This window comes from Enhydra lutris, unplaced genomic scaffold, assembly GCF_002288905.1.
Source record: "Enhydra lutris kenyoni isolate GAN:26980312 unplaced genomic scaffold, ASM228890v2 scaffoldscaffold8, whole genome shotgun sequence".
Taxonomy (NCBI): Eukaryota; Metazoa; Chordata; class Mammalia; order Carnivora; family Mustelidae; genus Enhydra; species Enhydra lutris.
Window position 1 is genome coordinate 4,218,988 of NW_019154092.1, and position 21,075 is coordinate 4,240,062.

The 21,075-nt window shown below is 39.0% G+C and overlaps 1 protein-coding gene across 1 annotated transcript in view; it reads left to right on the top strand.

Moving 5' to 3' along the window:
* The window catches only part of LOC111142558 (family with sequence similarity 210 member A), a 35,823-nt gene extending 34,314 nt beyond the window's left edge, over positions 1–1,509 (top strand). The window contains exon 4 of the mRNA XM_022495827.1: positions 43–1,509. Within this exon, the coding sequence (XP_022351535.1) occupies positions 43–276 (234 nt within the window). The 3' untranslated portion in view covers positions 277–1,509. The remainder of the gene's footprint in view (positions 1–42) is intronic.
* The last annotated feature ends 19,566 nt before the right edge of the window (positions 1,510–21,075 follow it).

Here is a 21,075-nt window from a genome sequence, read left to right on the forward strand (position 1 = left end):
ATGATCAGCTGTTAATCCGCCTGTGTTTGCTTTTCTCCTCAGATTGCAACACCTGCCCGATATACTGTGACTTTGGGTGGAACCTCGTTCACTGTGAAGTATTTGCGTAGTCGAGGCTACATGTCGACACCACCTCCTGTCAAGGAATATCTGCAAGACAGGATGGAAGAGACCAAGGAGCTTCTCACAGAGAAAATGGAAGAAACAAAGGATAGACTCACTGAAAAATTACAGGAAACCAAAGGAAAAGTTTCTTTTAAGAAAAAAATGGAATAGGGTGCCTTATATATCAGGTGATAGACAATTTCTGCACTTTAACCCTTTGGAAACTATGGACAAAGATACATACATGCTCCTGATTAGATTTTTTTTTTTTTTTTATTAGTTGCCTAAATACACCAGTTCTCTGAGGGTTAAAGACCTAAGATACCTTTTTAAAGTTGTGTATTACTAGAAAAATTAGTGTTTTTTGAAAAGAAAAATGGAACCCAGTATAAGAATTTTAACACCAGTAGCAGCATTAAGCAGTGGTTTGTGTCTTCATAAGTCAGAGCTCTTTTTTCAGGGTCTTCAGAATCCTACTTGCTTTGTGTTTTGTTGCAGCAGATGGAGCAGTTGACTCCTTGAATAACTGATGTGGCCCTAGGCAGGGTGTTAACACTGGGTTTTCATCTTTATGTTATTCATTGAGCTTTTAACTCTGTTCATTTCTTAATGTGGAGACCAATATTATCATCACAACTGCCAGTGAATAAGAGGATATTTAGTGTTTCTGTAAAAACCGTATATAACAGTTATCTCTACCAGTTAAAATACACATTTTATATGAAGGAAGTTAAATAAAGATTGAGTCATATATCTGTAAATAAGATGTATTGGTTACATGTAAGTGAAAAAGTGACCCTTTAAAAAATGATTTTTACCCAAAGCTTGTCAAAATCAGTTTTTTTAAAGCAAATACATATATCTATGGTACTTTTTCACCTAAAACATAAATCTCTACTTTGAATCATTTGTGTTCTCTCCAACTATTTTTCAGAGGAAATGTGAGAATAATATTATACCTTAAGTTTATTGTTGAAATCAAATATCCTTAAGCCATGACTCAGGTTTGCGGTTCTCGAGCAGATGCAGGTGTGGGAGGATGGAAGGTTCTGTCAGGTTGTTCCAGAGCCGACTCACTCCTGCCATGTGGCAGGCCTTTGTCTCCACAGGCCAACACTCTCAGTGTCTGTTTCAGAGTTAATGTTGATTTCATTGTGCAGTAAATTTTTAAATTGTAGCTGCTTTTTCCCTTATCCTGAAATATCTTTTTCCCTTATATTGAAATATGCGTGAGCATTTTACTTGAATTTTTTTTAATAGCAAAATTGTCATTAAATTATCTGCTTGGAATGAAATTCAGCCATTGTCAGATGTGAGTTGCCATGATTGTGTGTTTGAGGATGTATGTGTCTGTGTCTTTTGCTCTAACTGCTTTTACTTCATTTCTAACTCTTGAGTTGATACTCAGAAGACAGGATGGCCTCTTTCTAGACCTATCATTGTTTTGAGCGATGTGATAAGGCAGGAAAATGTCCGAGGGACTTCCAGAAGCATTCTGGTAGGGAATCACTGCTGTTGGGCAGGATTTTTGTACTAAATATTTAGTTTGGCCAAATTTAGAGAATAATTTAAAAGAAAAAAATGTTTGCATTTGATACATCTGATCATTATGTTGGAACACTTCACAAGTTAATGCTTTTTTCGGGGGAGGGGCAGGGCAGAGCAGCCAAGGGGCCCACTGTTGCTCTGCCACACACACTCTTGATCAGGCAGAATGGTTTGGTCTCCTGATACACAGCTGAAGCCATGATTTCAGATTGACAGCACGTTTCAAGTCTAAACACCATTTCCATGTTTTAGCTTGCTTATTCACATTTTTGCAGATACTAAATGCTAAAATATTAACAAATTTCTTGTTTCTTTTTTTTTTTTTTGACCACTTGAGACTGTGCCTTTGTTTTAACATCTTATATGAAATGCTTCTGAAACAATTTACTTTTCATATTACACAGGGCATATTTTCCAGTAGGGTTATAATTTGGTTTCTTAGTAGTCACTAATAACCCTGAGACTAAAATTTACTTTTCCTGACTGTCCACCATTTGAGTTTTGTTACCTTCCAATTTTGTTATTGTGTTTATCCAGTTATAGAAAGTGAGTGGCTGATGTGTGCTTTGAAATTCTCTAGTAAAATGTTCTCTGAAGAGGTGAGTGCTTTTGTCATTACTTGGCATCAGGAATATTTGTACCTTATCAAATGCTGTTGTTAGCATATTGCTAACCTAGTCTTTAAGGCAAGCTACAAATGGCTTAAAAGGGAATACCTGTGTTGTTTGAAATATTAATAGCAGGCTAACAATATAGTAATGTGTATAAGGTAAATATATCAGAGTAATATATAATAATAATTAAGTATATATTTTATCATATTCATGTAATATATATTTATGCAATATAATTTTACTTAATATTATGATTATATAATATTTATATTTTATTTTATATATTATTTATGATTATATATATTACTCATATATATGTCACATTAAATATATATAGTTTGCTATATATAGTAAGCTCCATTTCATTCATAGTCAACTTTATACTTTGGATTAATTTGCCACTACCTTCTGTGAGCAATGAGGCAGAGCAGGGTCCCAAGTCTGATATGCATGTCTGTCTTTAAGTAGGATGTGTTGATAGGGTAAAGAGAGAGCTATGACTGAGATTTAACTTACAAAAAGTGATGAATATAGTTTGCTCAGCAAATTCACAATTGAAATGAAAGATAGGTAAGAGACTTAGTTTATTCAGAAATAATAGCAAAACCAACCTTTTAATGTACCAAAAATAATCTTTTACTGAATCTGTGTCATGTAGTGGGATGCTGTTCAGATTTCAACAAAGGAGAAAAAGAATGGATATATTGAGATTCCCTTTCCCCCAGTAATGAAATTATGCCTTCAAATGTAATTTTCTATATTTTTCTTATTACAGAATATACCCCCATTTATTTACAAATGAAAGATACCCTGTAGTCCTCATGCCCCGGGGTCAAATGGAGCTATTGACTGCCCTACTTTAGTGATCTTAGAAGGAAATTACAGGAATTTAAAAGATCTTAATAGTTTGGGCGGAAGATGTGTTGGGTGAAAAGCATATCTAGCTTTACTCTGTGTTCTTTCCACTGGGTTCAGGCCAAGTCCCAGGATTTCTTTTAAACAAGGATTGTGTGTGGTGGAATATGGTGATGGTGATGAAATGGACAGAAGGTGATTTTAACAAATGAGACAGAAAAAGTGCATCTTTCCTTAAAATTTTGAAATACCATTCTTGTAAAATGTGTTTGTGACATATACATTTCTCTTTTTCTTAAGACTTCTTTGTTTGAAAGAAAGAGCTGGAAGGAAGGGCAGAGGGAGAATGAGAGAGACTCTCAAGCAGACTCCCCACTGAATGCGAGAGCCTGACTCGGGGTTCAATCTCATGACACTGAGATCATGACCTGAACAGAAACCGAGAGTTGGGTACTCAACCGACTATGCCATCCAGGCACCCTGAGATATGTTTCTGAAAAATACTTTTTTTCATGGTAATGTAGACAAATGTATCTTCTGTTAGCTACAATTCATTTTTTGAAATGGGGATCTTCATTTATTTGAAATTTTCAAAATTGGGTCCATAAGGCCTAAATGAAAACTGTTTAAATGTTTCCAAAGTTGGTTGGAGTATTATTCCATATTAAAAGCTAACTGCCTGATTGACTATTCATGCCATAGTCTAAAATGCACCAAATTATATTGGCCTAGAGCGAATTAGCACGGGAGTATTCAAATAGAAGAGTATGAGCCTTTCTGCCACCTTGGAATTGAACAACCTGAAACAAATCTATAGAACTAAAGGTGGGTACTTTTAATTATTCACTGTGCAAATATGACCTTTGTCTAGTCTCTTTTGTCCGTCTGTATGTCATGTGGTATCCGGTTAGCATTAAATGAGATCCCATAAGATGCTGTCCTGTGTACCTGAAGGTATGGCAGACTCCAGATTTCATTCTCCCTTAGAGACTAGAATGGCCTGGGGTCCCACTCCTTTCCAGAACCCATCTTCAGCCATGAATTTTGGCCTAGCCTTCTGATTCTTAAAAGATCCTGCGGTTTGAGCTTGTAACTTGTATTTGAGAAAAGCTGATTCAGGCCAATTGGATATATTTTTCCCCCTCTGTGAGATTTTTCTTTTGTGACTTCTGTGTCACATTGGTTCATTTTAACTAGTCAAAACAAGTTTTTGATTGTCTTGCTTCTTCAGGGTTAGGCTTTGAAAATCAAGCTGTATTCTTCCCTGTGCATCATTGACAATCACCAACAATAATAATTACAGATCATAATTATCTTGTGGCAATTATCTGGCTATTTTCATAAGCATGATCTTAGTAGGAAGAATGCATCTTGATTTTGGAAACCTTCAGGGCAGAGTATAATGTTTAGCCCATTCTTTATTCTGATGACTTGATTGGACAACCACGGTGAGGAAGCATGTGGTTTCTCTTTGCAGATGGGAGCGCTCGAGAAGAGTCATACGAAAGAACACTTGTTCCACATTGTGCTTTCTCTGGGACAGCATGGTCCGTGAGGGCAGAAGCCACAGGACAGTTAAAAGAGGTTCCACATGCTGGCTGCCAAAGCGTTTCCTCACTCTTCATGAAAGGGCAGCTTGCGTAGAACCTTTCTTTCATTCCCTCTCCCTCCCTCTGTCCAGCTTTCTTGTTGTTGTTTTGGATTTTGATCAATTTAAAAGAAAACTCGTAAGTGAGAAAGGAAACAGGGAGTGTGCACACAAGCTTGCCTGCTTCTCCGTGTGGTACAGGCCAGTTCTCCCTGTCTGCCTCTAATGGGCAGGTCCACATGGCCCAGCTTCAGAAAGAGTGGGTCGGTAAACGCAGTTCCCTGACTTTTTAATCAAATACATGGTCGAAAGCCTTTCATTCTATTTTGATAATTCCATAAATGTCATTCTAAGCATATGACATAAAATCATGGCAAATCTGTATCTTCCTTTTTACCAATTAGATGTTTGAGCGCCTTAAAGCTAAATTTGACTTCTTAAAGAATATTTAGCATTTTCTCTATATACACAAATATTTAAGTTGTAATTACCTTTTATGAACCTCTAAGTACTAGATTTAAGATTCTGTAATGATTGAAGCACATTTTGATTAGTTTGTGTTTTAGTGAATCTGAATCAGTATTTTTCTTTGGATACTTAATATGGTGACTTAACTCTCTCCATTGCTTTACTTCTCTAAGAATAGCAGCTGCTTTCATTCTCCTTGTGCTAAGGGTGCAAAACGCGAGTGTCTGTGAAGTGCTCAAATAGGGATGGCTTTGACTGCCCTCCAGCTACCCTCTGGAGATGGAATTGCAGGGCTTGGTTGCCATGGTACTCCACCAGCTGGCACTTGTTATTCCTTTATTAAAGAGGATATAGGATATGGTGGGTCATAATTCACAGTATTACTTCTTTTGGTTCAGAAATAAGGGACAAGTCTCAGTGGTTTCCCCCAAAAGTTGGAAATATCGTCGGATACTTTTGTCCTCAAAATCTAATGCAACTTTTGTTGAGGAATCTAGACCATTTAGTAACTGCATTATTTTAGAAGCATTTTAGATCAATAGGCGCTTTGAGTCATTTACCCCAGGCTTGCAGAGAATTTATATAGAATTTTGCTTTTAGCAGGTCATTTTAGAACTAAAACCAATATTTTTAGTTGAAGAAAGGCATGGGAGAGCTGAGTCTGGAATTCAGATCCCAACTTCCAGTTTATTTGATTTATCCTCTTGTGCCAGGCATGAAAATAAAGTAAGTCCCAGCTTTGGGTCTTTTGCAATTCTTTGTACTTTTGGAGCCAAAGCCAATTTATTAACATTCTTTGCCTCTCTTCTGCTGGTGCCTGCCTGCCTTCTTTTCGGCTTTTAATCTTATAATTTTTCTTTAATTCATTCACAGTCCACTATTTTCATCCTTTTCTCTTTAGAGTAGTAGAAAGGGGGAAAGGTAGCTATCCTGTTACTTCCTGTATGGCTAGAGAAGGAGATATTGCTTCATTTCTCATGCTCCAGCTTCATTTCCCTCAGCCGGCGACACAGGGAGGTTTCAAGGCCGGTTGATGCTGGTGTCTTCTTGCTATCCAGGTTGACCTTGGCAATGCAGTTAGTAACTGTTTTCAGACACCTAAATCCATACTCGAGAACAAGTAATCAAAACTTTGGTAATTAGATCTAGTCTTTATATATCTGCACATTTAATGTTTCGTATATCCAAAGAGGATTTGATCTCAGGAAATTCTCCATTGCCTCCTTGGCAAAAAAAGGAGTTTGTGTTTTCCCATTGCTCCTGTGTGGTGGATTGCTCCACTGTGGAGGCTGTGTCTGTGGCATACTCAGAGCCAGCTCAGATTGGAATTTTCCATGTACTCAAGGCCAGTCACCAGAGCATGTGACACGATCAGAAGCTGGCATTTATGGAAAATTTTAGCACTGAGAAGTTCATTATATCCCTGGTTAAGGATTATCAGGTTTCACTAAAGGATGAGGTTTAGCTGCACTGAGTCCCAAAGAAAATGACCAAACTTAAACCCTGGCATGGCCCATACTGGTGAGCAGCTGTGCGGTACGGCAAAGTGTCCCAGAGAGTAGCTGTAGTCTTCACAGTGTTGTCTTGTTACACACGCTCTGTGCAGGGGGGCATGTCTAATGGACCTGACAGGCTAAAACTTGGTTTGCTGCATCTGCCTTGCCTCTGTCACTCCTGCGGCTTGCATGCACACTTCATGGCTGGTGAAGCAAGGATGGTGAGAACCAGATACGCTCCTGTTCGTGGGCAGGAGCCCCTCTGTCTGAATGCAGAGCCCCTCTGGGTGGGTTGCCGCATCTTGCCTTGTCTCCTCTGTAGCTGTGCGTGGCTGAAACACTTGCCAGCAGAGACTGGCTGATGGAAAAAGAAACAGAATGAGAAATGAGAACACAGGTGTTCATCTCAGGTTTAAAGGAGGTTGACAGTAAGGGAAAAACCTGAGTGCTCACGGTTAGCATTCCAGAAGAGTGCGATCATGCCAGTGTTAGCAAAGAGAAATGAAGAATATGGCCTGGGTTCTAGATGCAGAAAGACAGAGGTGCCTGAAGGGCAAGGTCCTGGTGGTTGGGGCCTGAGGCTCATCCAGGGTCTCCCTCAGGATGAAACTGGGAGGTAGAGAGAATGCTAAGTAACAGAGCTCAAATCAGCATTAGCTGCTCCCCCACATAAAAAGAAAGCAAGAGACAGAAAAAGGGCCAGGTGAAGGGGGCAAGGCAAGGAAGGAAATTATTTTCTAAACGATTCTCTCCTTGTATTTTCACATTGTTTCTAAGACACACACACGCACCTTGCTCCCCACCCCACAATGTGGTTCATTAACCAGAAAACCTGTAGATGACAACAGTAATGAAGAGAAAAACAACAGTAATGAAGAGAAATACACAAAACCTATGGCAAGGAAATTTTAGGCCTGGTAATTTAGACTTTACCTTGACATTGGATACTTCAACCCTAAGCTGTACTAATTGCTGGAGCATTAAAATCTGGGATTGTGATGCTACCAGCTTTGGTTTTCTTTTTCAACATTCCTTTGGCTATTCGGGGTCTTTTCTGGTTCCATATAAATTTTATGATTGTTCTAGGTCTGTGAAGAATGATGATATTTTTATAGGGATTACATTGAATGTATGGATTGCTCTGGTCAGCATAGACATTTTAACAATATTGGTTCTTCCAGTCCATGAGCATGGGATGTTTTTCCATTTCTTTGTGTCTTCCTCAATTTCTTTCATGAGTGTTCTATAGTTTTCAGAGTATAGATCCTTTACCTCTTTGGTTAGGTCTATTCCAAGGTATCTTATGGTTTTGGGTACAGTTGTAAATGGGATCAATTCCTTTATTTCTCTTTCTTCTCTCTCATTGTTAGTGTATAGAAATGCATCTGATTTTGGTGCATTGATTTTATATCCTGCCACGTTGCTGAATTCCTGAGTTCTAGCAATTTTGGGGTGGAGTCTTTTAGGCTTTCCACATAGAGTATCATGTCATCTGCAAAGAGTGAGACTTTGACTTCTTTTTTGCCTATTTGGATGCCTTTTATTTCTTTTTGTTGTTTGATTGTTGAGGCTAGGATTTCTAGTATTATGTTGAATAGCAGGGATGATAGTGAAAATTCCTGTTGTGTTCCTGACCTCAGGTGAAAAGCTCTTAGTTTTTCCCCATTGAGAATGATAATTTGCTGTGGACTTTTTGTAGATGGCTTCTATGATAATGAGGTATGTTCCCTCTCTCCCTACACTATTGAGTTTTAATCAGAAAAGGATGCTGCATTTTGACAAAGCTTTTTCCACATCAATTGAGAGGGTCATATGGTTCTTGTTTTTTCTTTTATTAATGTAATGGATCACATTGATTTGCAGATGTTGAACCAAACTTGCAGCCCAGGAATAAATCCCACTTGGTCCTGTGAATAATCCTTTTAATACATTGTTGGATACTAATGGTTAGTATCTTGGTGAGAATGTTTGTGTCCATGTTTAAGAGGGTTATTGGTCTGGGATTCCCCTTTTTGATGGGGTCTTTGTCTGGCTTTGAAATCGAGGTAATGCTGACCTCACAGAAAACATTTGGAATTTTTCCTTCCATTTCTATTTTTTAAACAACTTCAGAAGATAAAGTATTATATCTTCCATAAATGTTTGGTAGAATTCCCCTGAGAAGCCATCCAAACCTGGACTCTTGTTTGTTGGGAGATTTTTGAGTACTGCTTCAATTTCCTTGCTTGTTACGGTTCTGTTCAGGTTTTCTGTTTCTTTCTCTTTCAGTTTTGGTGGCTTATGAGGTTCCACGGATGCATCCGTTTCTTCCAGACTTACTAATTTTTTGGCATATAGTTGCTCATAATATGTTCTTAAATTGTTTGGTGTTGGTGTTGATCTCTCCATTTCATTCATGATTTTATTAATTTGGGTCCTTTGTTATTTCTTTCTGATAAGTCTGGCTAAGGGTTTATCAATTCTTTCAAAGAATGATCACCTGGTTTTTTTGATCTGTTCTGCTGTTCTTTTGGTTCCTGTTTCATTGTTTTCTGCTCTGGGTCTTTATTATTTCTCTTCTCCTGCTGGGTTTAGGCTTTATTTGCTCTGCTTTCTCCAGTTCCTTTAGGTTTACGGGTAGGTTGTATATTTGAGACTTTTTTTCTTTCTTTAGAAAGGCTTGTATTGCTATGTACTTCCCTCTTAGGACTACCTTTGCTCCATCCCAAGGGTTTTGAACAGTTGTATTTTCATTTTCATTTTTTTCCATGAATTTTTATAATTCTTTAATTTCTTGGTTAATCCACTCATTCTTTAATAGGATGCTCTTTAACCTCCATGCATTTGTTTTCTTTCCAAATATTCTGTTGTGATTGAGTTCAAATTTTAAAGCATCATGGTCTGAAAATATGCAGGGAATAATCCCAGTCTTTTGGTACCAGTTGCAACCTGATTTGTGACCCAGTATGTAATGTATTCTGGTGAATGTTCCATGTGCACTCAAGAAGAATGTGTATTCTGTTGCTTTAGAATGAAATGCTCTGTATATATCTATGAAGTCCATCTAGTCCAGTGTGTCATTCAGAGCCCCATTCCCTTGTTGATCTGCTTAGATGATCTGTCCATTGCTGTGAGTGGAGTGTTAAAGTTCCCTACTATTATTGTATTTTTATCAATGTGTTTCTTTAATTTTGTTATTAACTGGTTTATATAATTGGCTGCTCCCAAGTTAGGGGCATAAATATTTACAATTGTTAGAACTTCTTGTTAGATAGGCCCTTTAATTATGATCTAGTGACTTTGAGAAAGAGAGAGAATGAACAGTGGGGAGGGGCAGGGGGAGAGAGAAGCAGACTCCCTGCTGAGCAGGAAGCCTGACACTGGGCTGAATCCTAGAACCCGGAGATCTGGCCTAAGCTGAAGGCAGCTGCTCAACCAGCTGAGCCATCCAGGCACCCCTTCTTCATCTCCTGTTACAGTCTTTGGTTTAACATCTATTTTGTCTGATACAGGATTGCTACCCCCATGTTGTTGTTGTTATGTCCCTTAGTATGATAAATTGTTCTCCACCTCCTCACGATCAATCTGGAGGTGTCTTTGGGTCTCTTGTAGATAGCGTATGGATGGGTTTTTCTTTTTTATCCATTCTGATAACCTTTGTCTTTTGATTGACTCATTTAACCCATTTACATTCAGAGTAAATATTGAAAGGTATGAAATTAGTGCTATTGTATTACCTATAGAGGCCCTGTTTCTGTAAACTGTTGTCTGTTTATTTCTGGCCAATGTTACTTTGGGATCCCCTTTAAAATTTCTTTTAAGGCTGGTTTAGTGATCACAAATTCTTTTAGTTTCTGTTTGTCTTAGAAGCTCTTTCTCTTTCTATTCTGACTGATAGCCTTGCTATCAAGTATTCTTGGCTGCATATTTTTCTCTGTTAGCACCCTGAATATATCATGCCAGTCCTTTCTAGCCTGCCAGTCTCCCTTGGATAGTTCTGCTATCAGCTTATGTTTCTACCTCTGTAGGTTAAGGACCTCTTGTCTCGGTTGCTTTCAGGATTTTCTCTTTGTCTCTAAAATATGCAAGCTTCATTAATATTATATACTGATGTGTTGACCTATTTTTATTCATTTTGACAGGGTAGGAGAAGGTTTCTGTATGCCTCCTGTACTTGAATGCCTGTTTCCTTCCTCATATTATGAAATTTCTCAGCTATGATTTGCTCAAATATACCTTCTGCTCCCCCCACTTATTCTTCCTCTGGAACCCTAATTATTCTGCTATTGTTTTACCTTATGGTATTGCTGATCTCTTGAATCTTCCCCTGGTGATCCAGTAGTTGCTTATCTCTCTTTTTCTCATTTTCTTTATTCTCCATAATTTTATCTTTTATATCACTGATTCTCTCTTCTGCCTCATTCATCCTAACAGAGCCTATTTTTTTTTTTTAATTACATCTCCGTAATACAACCTGATTAGATTTTAGTTCTCTTATTTCTCCAGGAAGGGATCCTTTGGTGCTTTCTATGCTTTCTTCAAGTTCAGCTAATATCTTTATAATCATTATTCTGAATTCTAGCTCTGATATCTAATTGATATGCATATTAAGTCTCAGGCAGTTAGTACTGCCTCTGGTTCTTTTATCTAGAGTGTTTTTCTGTCTTGTCATTTTGTCCAGATAAGAACAGATGAGTGAGGGAACCAAATACAAAAATATCAACCATGACCCCAGCAAAATATACATTAAACAAATCAAAAGAGATCAGAACTGAAAGAAGAAAAAAGAAGGAAAAAAAGAGAATATAATCAAACAGGTGGACAGAACAGAATAGTACACTAGGTCCTGGGTGTATTTTGGTCTATTTGTTAGGAGAAACTAGATCCCAAAATTGTATAGAAAGAAAAAAACTTATATGTATACAAAAATAAAATTGAATACAATGAAAGGAAGCCAGAAATGAAGAATATATATTTAAAATGTAAATGTAAAAATGAAAATTAAAAAAGATTTAAAATATAAAAGTGAAAATTTAAAAAGACTTAAAAACAGAATTGATAAAATAAGAAACTAGTTGAAAAGGAAAAAAAGAATATCTAAACAGAAATACTGAAGAGTCATGAGGGAAAAACATGAATTCTATACACTCGTTTTCTTCTAGCACTGGAGTTACATACTTTTGTGTTTGGTGAACTTGGTCTAAGCTGGATGTTCCTGCTGGTCTTCTGGGGACAGGGCCTGTTGCCCTGATTCTCAAGTGTCTTTGCCCTGGGCAGAATCACACCCACCTTGAGAGGGGGCCAGGCTAGGAATAAGCGGCTTCAAATTGCTCTATGTGACTTTTGTTCGCTAAAGGGTTTCCATGCCACTTTAGAGGATGAAAATGAAAATGGAGGCACCTTGATCTCCAGACCTGGAGCTGAAAATTTGTACCTCCCCCTCTTCAGTGAGCCCTCAGGAGAAGCAGTCAGTCTTGTATCTCTGGTTTCCATCTGCACTGTGTGTTCACCCAGCCTGCAGCCAAGCGTTTTATCTCAGGTGCGTGACCCCATTTGGAGTCTCCAAACTTTAGAGGGCCCTGCAGCTCCCACCTGTACTGATCCTACCAGGGGAGCGAGGGGGTCTCACTGCAGTTCTTCTGCTTGGTGGGCCCCTGCTCAGGGAGCAGTCTCTGGACCATGCTGGGGTTTGTGGTTTATGGCAACCCTGAATTGAAAGCCCACTCCTGGGATCGCTGATTGCAGCTGGCTGCCCCACGCCCAGTACCTGGGAGCTCTGCCACACTCAGGCACCTCTGCTCTTTCTGTGACCCCAGGGATCCTGAGACCACACTGTCCCATCTAGGTTTCCACCCCACTTTGCCAAGTTCTGATTTTGCGATTGGATGCTATATAATTTTCTAGTAGCCAGCTTACGGAGACTCCCTCCCACCACGGTCTGTCTTCCATATATCACCTCGGGTTCACTTCTCCACACATCCTACCTTGCAGAAAGTGGTCTCATTTCAATTTGTAGAGTTGGCAGCAGTTCTTTTCTTAGATCTCCAGCTGAGTTTGCAGGTCTTCAGAATGATTTGATAGCTATCTAGCTAAATTCCAGGGACCAGAAAAAACTAGGGTCCCCTACTCCTCAACCATCTTCCTCCTGGAAGTTTGTGCCTTTTGACCACCTTCCTCCTGTTCCCCTCCTCTAGTCCTCCCCTTCTGGTAACCACAAACCTGATTTATTTTCCTATGACTTTGGTAGGATTTTGTTGGTTGGTTAGTTTTTAACATTCCCACATATAAGTAAGGTCATACAGTATTTGTCTTTCTCTGTCAGACCTATATCAATTAGCATAATACTTTCGAGGTCCATCCATGTTGTTACATATGGTAGGATTTCCTCATTTTTTAATGGCTGAATAACATTCATCGTGTGTGCATGCACACGCATATACACACACCACCACCACCACCACCACCACCACCATCTTTATTCATTCACCCATTGATGGACACTTAGGTTGTTTCTGTGTCTTGACTATTGTAAACAGTGATGCTGTGAACATAAGGGGTGCACATATCTTTGAGTTACTATTCTTGTTTCCTTTGATATTTGCCCAGAAATGGAATAACTAGATCATATGGTAATTGGGTTGTTTTTTGTTACTGACTTGTAGGAATTATTTATATATTTTGGATATTAACCTCTTACCAGATACAGAGTTTGTAAATATTTTCTCCCATTCAGTAGATTGACTTTCCATTCTATGGATGGTTTTCTTTTGCTGTGCTAAAGCTTTTTAGTTTGATGTAGTCCCACTTGTTTATATCTTATGTTGTTGCTTGCACTTTAGGTGTGATTTTACTAAGTCCCCTGCCAATGAGGTTTATTCTTATGTCTTCTAAGAATTTCACGGTTTTAGGTTGTAAGTCTTTAATCCATTTTGAACTGATTTTTGTGAATGCTGTAAGATAGAGGTCAAGTTTTATTCTTTCACATGTGAATATCCAGTTTTCCCAGCACCGTTTACTGAAAAGCCAGTCTTTTTTTTTTCATTGTGTATTCTTGACTCCCTTGTCAAATACTAGTTGACCATATATGCTTGGGTTTATTTCTGGGCTTGTGATTGTATTCCATTGGTGGAGTGGCCTGTTTTTGTGCCAGAGCCATACTGTTTTAATGACTGTAGCTTTATAGTGTAGTTTGAAATAAGGTGTGGCACTTCCTTCTGTGTTGTTCTTTCCCAGGATTTCTTTGGCTATTTGGGTTTTTTTGTGATTCCATATAGATTTTAGGAATTTTTTTTAAATTTCTATAAAAAATGCCATTGGAATTTCAATAAGGTTTGCATTGAATCTATAGATGGCTTTTGGTAGTATTGACATTTTAACAAGATTCATTTTCCCAGGCCACAAATATGGGATACCATTCCATTTATTTGTGTCTTTCTCGATTTATGAATGTCTTATAGTTTTCAAAATAGAGATCTTTTACCTCCTTGGTTAAATTTATTCCTAAGTACTTTGTTGTTTTTGATGCTATTATAAATGGAATCAGTTTCTTTCTTTCTTTATTTTTTCAGAAAATTAGTTGTTGGTGTTAGAAAAGTCATTGTAAGGATATAGAAATGCTATTGATTTTGTGTGTTAATGTTATGTCCTGTAACTTTACTGAATTTGTTGATTAATTGTAACAGTTTTTTTTTGGTTGAGACTTTAGGATTTTCTATATATAAAATCAGGGAATCTGCAAATAGAAACAATTTTATTACTTCCTTTTCAATTCTTTTTTTTTTTTTAAGATTTATGTTTTTGAGAGAGAAAGAGAACATGAGCTGGAAGGGCAGAGGGAGAGGGAGAGAGAATCTTAAGCAGACTCTGAGCTAAGCACAGAGACTGACATGGGGCTTGATCCCACAACTCTGATATCATGACCTGAACTGAAATTGAGTCAGACGCTCAACTGACCATACCCTTCTTTTCCAATTCTAGTAACTTTTATTTCTTTTTCTTGCCTGACTGCTCTTGATAAGGCTTCCAGTACTGTGTTGAATAGAAGTAGTGAGAGTGTTTAATTTGCTCATGTTGGACCATCCTTGCATCACAGGGATAAATCCCTGTGATGTAATCATGGAGAATGATCCTTTTAGTGCTGCTGAATTCATTTGTTCATATCTTGAGAATTTTTGCATCTCTGTTCATCAGGGATATTGGCCTGTAGTTTTATTTTCTACTGGTGTCCTTATTTGGCTTTGGTATTAGGGTAATGATGGCCTTATAAAATAAGTTTGGGAGTATTCCCTCATCTTCAATTTTTTGGAAGACTTTGAGAAGAATTGGGATTAATTCTTTAAATGTTTGGTAAAATTCACTACTGAATCCATCTGGTCCTGGGCTTTGCTTTGTTGGGACATTTTTGATAACCGATTCAATCTCCTTACTAATAATAGATCTGTTCAGATTTTCTATTTCTTCCTGATTCAGTCTTAGTAGTTTGTATGTTTCTAAGAATTTTTCCATTTCTCCCAGGTTGTCCAATTTGTTGTCATGTAGTTACTCATAGTAGTCTCTTATGATTGCTAGAATTTCTGTAGTATCTGTTTCCCTTCTCAGTTAAAATTCTATAATTTTGTTGATTTGGTCTTTCTCTTTCTTCCTTGGTTTGTCAATTTTGTTTATCTCTTCAAAGAGCCAACTCTTAGTTTGGTTAATCTTTTCTATTGTTTTTAAATTTTCTGTTTTGTTATTCCTGCTCTGATTTTTATTATTTCCTTCTTTCAGCTAACTTTGGGGTCAGTTTATTCTTTTATAGTTCCTTAAGGCATAGAGATAGATTGTTTATTAATATGGGTGTTTATTGCTATGAATGTCCCTGTAAAAACTGCTTTTGCTGCATCCTATAGATTCTGTTATTTTGTTTCCATTTTTGTTTATCTCAAGAAACTTCTATTTCCCCTTTTAATTTACTCTGGTACCTGTTTCTTTCACTGGCATTTTAAGCTGTAGGAGTGAGTGTAGACAGCATTCTAAGATAAAGCACTGTCTACAAGTCTGTAGTAATTGGCCAAATGTTTTTTAATTAAATCTAGAATATGGATGTTATAACAATAGCAGCTCCTTTCATTGAGGGCCCCATGTGGCAAGCACACTCTGTCCTCCAGTCTTTCCATGGGTGTTCCTATTGGACAGGTAACATGTAAAAGCAACAGCCCATCAGGGACATTAATTTGAGACAAGGCTAATATTTGAACCACCCAGGTCTGTAGGTTCCAAAATCTGTACGGCCCTTTACTTGTAAGTAGGAGATCTTTTTTTTTTTTGTAAGTAGGAGATCTTAACGGAAGTGGGACAGATGCCAAATCATCTTAGAGTCCATGCCAAAGATGGGAGTGACTAATGGTGCTCTCACTCAGGTAAAAGAGCTGCAGCAAGTGAGGAGGGGTTGGGGTCGCCTGGCCCACACATTACGGGAGACGGACCTTTTTACTCTGGCTTTAAAGCATGCTTACTCTATTTGCTAGTGAGGCTTGCTAGAACCTGTGGTGCTTATGGACGCATGGTAACAGTAGCCACAGTATAACTCCAAATGCAGATGGCTTTGTAAGCAGGTTAAATTATACAGGAGCTACTATATACAGCTATCTGCAAACATATATGCCAACTTCCTGCTAAGTCCTTTTGAAAGCCTACGTTTCAGTCACCGCTATGCTGTGTTAGAATGATTAAAACTGTAGCTTTGGCATGTCTGAGTTTTTAGAAAATTGTGTAAAGTAGGGCAAGTGAGGTTTGTAAAAGCTTACGTCTGAACAGAAACATGATGTTAAGACAAAGAACTTCACAAGTGCAAAGTTTTTACTTTGGGGCTGCTATTTTAAAACAAACATTCGAATTAGAATCCAAAGCAAAACAGCATAATGAGCAATCTAATTATGATGTTCTAAGGAACAGACTCATTATAGAATGGTATGTGCAAGTGTCATCATGGAGAGTCACAAATCCAGCATCTTATTTCAAGGCTCCCAATGAGTGGATCTCTGGAAGAGGATGCCCTGTGTTTCCAAATGTTCTCCTAAGGGGGCAGGAAACAGGTGGCCAGAGGAGTGTGATTTCCAGCCAGCAGCCCTGCTGTTTCACAAACAGGCTAATAACCAGAGGAAGTTGATCAAAGGAAGTCAGAGATTGGAGGAGTTTGGGGTCTCGGCAGGCATGTTTTGGCGGCCCTGAAGTACTGTGTCCCCCAGGTTGGGACACAAGGAAGCCCAGGCAGAAGAGAGGTCATCATCAAGGAGGGGAGGTTTAGGGGTCCATTCACGTCCTGTGCAGAGTGTAAGCCTATCTGGGAAAATGGCGGGTCCAGAACTGGGCCGGCCTCTCCCCTGCCAGCAGCCCCTGGCTCTTGGAAGCCCCCTTCCAAGAGTGTCATTTCAGCTCCAGATAGGAGGAATAACTCCTACACATGCTGGCAGCTTCCAGACATCCATTGTCTGGGTTTTTCTGCCCTAGTACTTCTCCCCAAGTCTTCAGTTTGTTCCTACCCAGGATGTCTGGGAAGATAATCCCAAAGGGCAACCCTCCACACTGGAGATTGGTGTCCCTGCCTCCCCTCCTTTTTGGCCCCATCCTAAGCCCCAATTGCCTACAGTGGGAATCTGAACACCTTTGCCGGTCTCCTCTCTCATTACCCGCTTCATCCTCTGGGAACGGCTCCCAGGCAAGCTACCTGCATGGAGATTCTCTTCTCAGCTTTTGCTTTCAGGTAACACGGAGACAGTTACCAAGGGGTGCTTGGTATAGATTCCTTGTGGTAGAGGGGGGACAGGGGTAGGGAACTGTTTCTTTGCAGCCTCCAGGGTTTACTGAACAGGATCAAGGAGGCATCTCAAGCCCTGAACCCCCTCATTCCTGTGCAGAACTCTCTCTAAGAGGAAAGTTTATACTAGTGTTAGCTTCACTCAGGGATAGCAAGTTTGGGAGATAATTCTGTAATATCTCTTGAATGATCTACTAAATAAGAGATTAGAGAATTTATTCCAGAGCATAGTATGATCTATGAGTAACTATTTGCTGTTTTAAGGAAGAAATTCTTTTCTTATAGCTGTTTTCCTCCTTACACCTTTTACTCCCCTTTCCAAAACAATTTTAAAGAAATTAATTCAGGGGCGCCTGGGTCGCTGAGTCAGTTACACATCCAACTCTTGATTTTGGCTCAGGTCGTGGTCTCAGGGTCCTGAGATGGAGCCTCGTGTCAGGTGGGCATGGAGCCTGCTTCAGGTTCTCCCTTTCCCCACCTCCATCTCTCAAAAAAAATTTTTTTGAAAGTCTGAAACGGGTGTTACTACCAACAATGATTTATATGGCATTTTTTAAGATTTCAGTTTCCAAAGTTCATTTGTTTCTGAAGTTCATTACATAGACATGCAAAAATAACTGCTTTTTGTGACCATGCTCAGTTCACTTATTCCAGTAATTTGGTAGATGGTGTGAGGTTTTGTGCATACACGGTTATGTTATCTGTGAATCTGTGTATGTAATTAGAGCTTAGAGATACTATTCTAATCTCTCAGTGAAGTAATTTAGAGTTCTTTTGCTACATGATCACAGACTGAGAACCTCTAATGCCGAGGATCTTAAACCTCTGAGGCATCTCTCTCCTGGTTGAACAGTTCCCATTGCTAGAAATCTTTTTTTTTTTTTTTTTAATGTTCAGTCAGCCAGCATATAATACACCATTAGTTTTTAATGTAGTGTTTCAACGGTTCATTAGTTGTGTGTAACACCCAGTGCTCACCACCACACGAGCCCTCCTTAATACCCATCACCTGGTTACCCCAGCCCCCCACCGCCCTCCCCTCTGAAAGCCTCAGTTTGGTTCCTGGAGTCCAGAGTCTTTCATGGTTTGTCTCCCTCTCTGATTTCTATGCCTTCAGATTTCCCTCCCTTCCTCTGTGGTCCTCCATGCTATCCTTATGTTCCACTATGAGTGAAACCATCTGATAATTGTTTCTCTGCTTGACTCATTTCACTCAGCAGAATCCCCTCCAGTTCCACCCATGTCGATGCAAATGGTAGGTATTCATCCTCTCTGATGGCTGAGCAATATTTCATTATATATATGGACCACATCTTCTTTATCCATTTGTCTGATGAAGGGCATCTTGGCTCCTTCCACAGTTTGGCTATTGTGGACCCATTGCTAGAAATCTTGTTCATGTTTTGGGCTTAGCTGGTTTCTGTTTCTCTGACAGCCATTCTAAAACTGGGAGATAGCTACACATCCCTCGGGCACCTCGGCTCAAGTGAAGCCGTTCTCAGTGGCTCCTCCCACGATGAGACCTGTGGACAACCCCTGAACATTTCTATGTAGAACCTGGGCTTGAGGAAAGGTTAGCTAAGAAACCCTAAGAATAGTGTTTCTTTGGGACTGGATTTTAAAACACATGTAGTTTCCCCCCACCCTCACATATGTGCTTTGTTTTTTAAAGATTGCAAAAAAGAAAAACAGGAGACACATGTATATCACTGATTATTTTTAATGATTTTGTGCTATGGTTTGACCACAGCATTAAGAACAAGCAGAAAAAGCTGATTTCATAACTAACAAACAGCACTTAGAGCAACATCTTTCTTTAAAAGTATTGCAATTACAGACCTTAGGTCTAAGAACTATATCACCATTGCTCAGTTAAAAGAGGCAGATACACGACAGTTGGAAATATTTCTCTGTATATAGCTGGGAATTATGTTGAAAGTAAGCACAAACGGCTGTTACAGACTTTAATAGCTTCTGGTTATCAGAGCTCACATGAGCTACTGAAAAGCTCGCATACAGTTGTACCTTTTTAGTTGGCTGCTTTATAATAAAAATTAAATGAACTAAATGCTATGAATAGTGTTGTACACATTTAAAAATAGCTTTCCAGTAGACAAAGACAATTAGAAAATGTGATTTTTAAAAGCCATGAAATGAAAAACAGCAATATACCAACAAGCACATTAAGGTGAACCAGTATCATTAACAGCAAAGTTTAAGCCTCAATTCTGTAGAAAGGAAGCAATGGTGTGGGAACACACTTTAGTACCTCTGAGTCTAGAACATTCTCTGATGACACTCACCCTCAAACAGTTCTCCCAAGAGATGGAACCTGGAAGGGTGGGAGTGTTGCTCCTGACAGCAGAGAGCCTTGGCTCCTAATGCCAAACCAGAACCACAAGGAGCCCCCACAGTTCATGAGGGGAGCCAAGGGTGGGGGCTGGATGGGACACAGCCTCTCCCCACCAAGATAACTATCTTGTCACGCCTTTTCAGAACAGTGAGAAGAAGGGGTGACTTTTCATCCTTCAGCATTAAGAGTTGCATTGTAGAGGTGTTTTCAATGTAAGGATAATCTGTAATCGTCTGCTTTCTGGAGGATAAGGGCATGATTCTTTTGTGATTTTCAAAATCAGAACATAACACCACAGAGCAAATAAAAAACATGGATTTTACTAGAATTAATATCCTCTGGTGACACAATAGAGTGGAAATATGGATTTCACTGACTGCCTTTATGGACAACACTGGAAAGAATGAACATGCCCATGATTCAACTGTGGTTTTGGTGAAGACATGATAGGCTTTTTCCTTTTTCAGTATTAGAATATTTGAAGATAAAGGCAGAGGTCACAAAGGACACTGAGCTGGAAGGATAGATGTGTAAGAGGTGCGAAAGAACAGGCGACGAAAAATGTAATCCCTAACGGCTGGCAAATCCTAGCTTATCAAGATCACCCCAAGACACCAACAGGAATGGACAAAAGATTCTTCACTTGACTGACCGAAAGCTAGTTCTCTGTGAATGATAACCCAAAACAGAAGTTTTGCTAAGAGCGGGGTCATCTCCTAAGTGGATTTGTTTTTCCTGAGATACTCTTGCCCTACACACGCGTACCTTCATTGGCTCCACAACTTCGTTTTGTCAAAGGAAAAGGCACAGAGAGACTAGGGACATGGATGGCTCCGAATGCCTCTGTACTGAACAAAGTCCTCTGCTGCTGGCCAATTTCCTGAACTTGGGCATCATTTCTGTAATTTTAACAAAGTACGCACTTTTCACTGGGGCCTGACCTCTCCGGTCTTCTACAACGTGAGATATCTTCTCATAAAGCAAATTCAAAAGACACTTTCTTTTTTTTTCTGACTCTAACACTGGTCCAACTGAGCCTTACTAAAGAGATGAAAATGAGAAGCATCTAGTGGCAACCAAAAAGCTGTGGGATTCTTTTTAAATTATTTTTTAAAGGGTTTTCACAGCAAAGATGCAACTCTCACTTGCTATACATATGCTGGTCATAAACAGTGGCTTGTTTGTTCAGACTTCTTTCCCTTGTGTTATAATATTGATATTTAATAGGAAAATAAACTACATAGACTTTTATCTGTATGCATCCATTTGCAAAT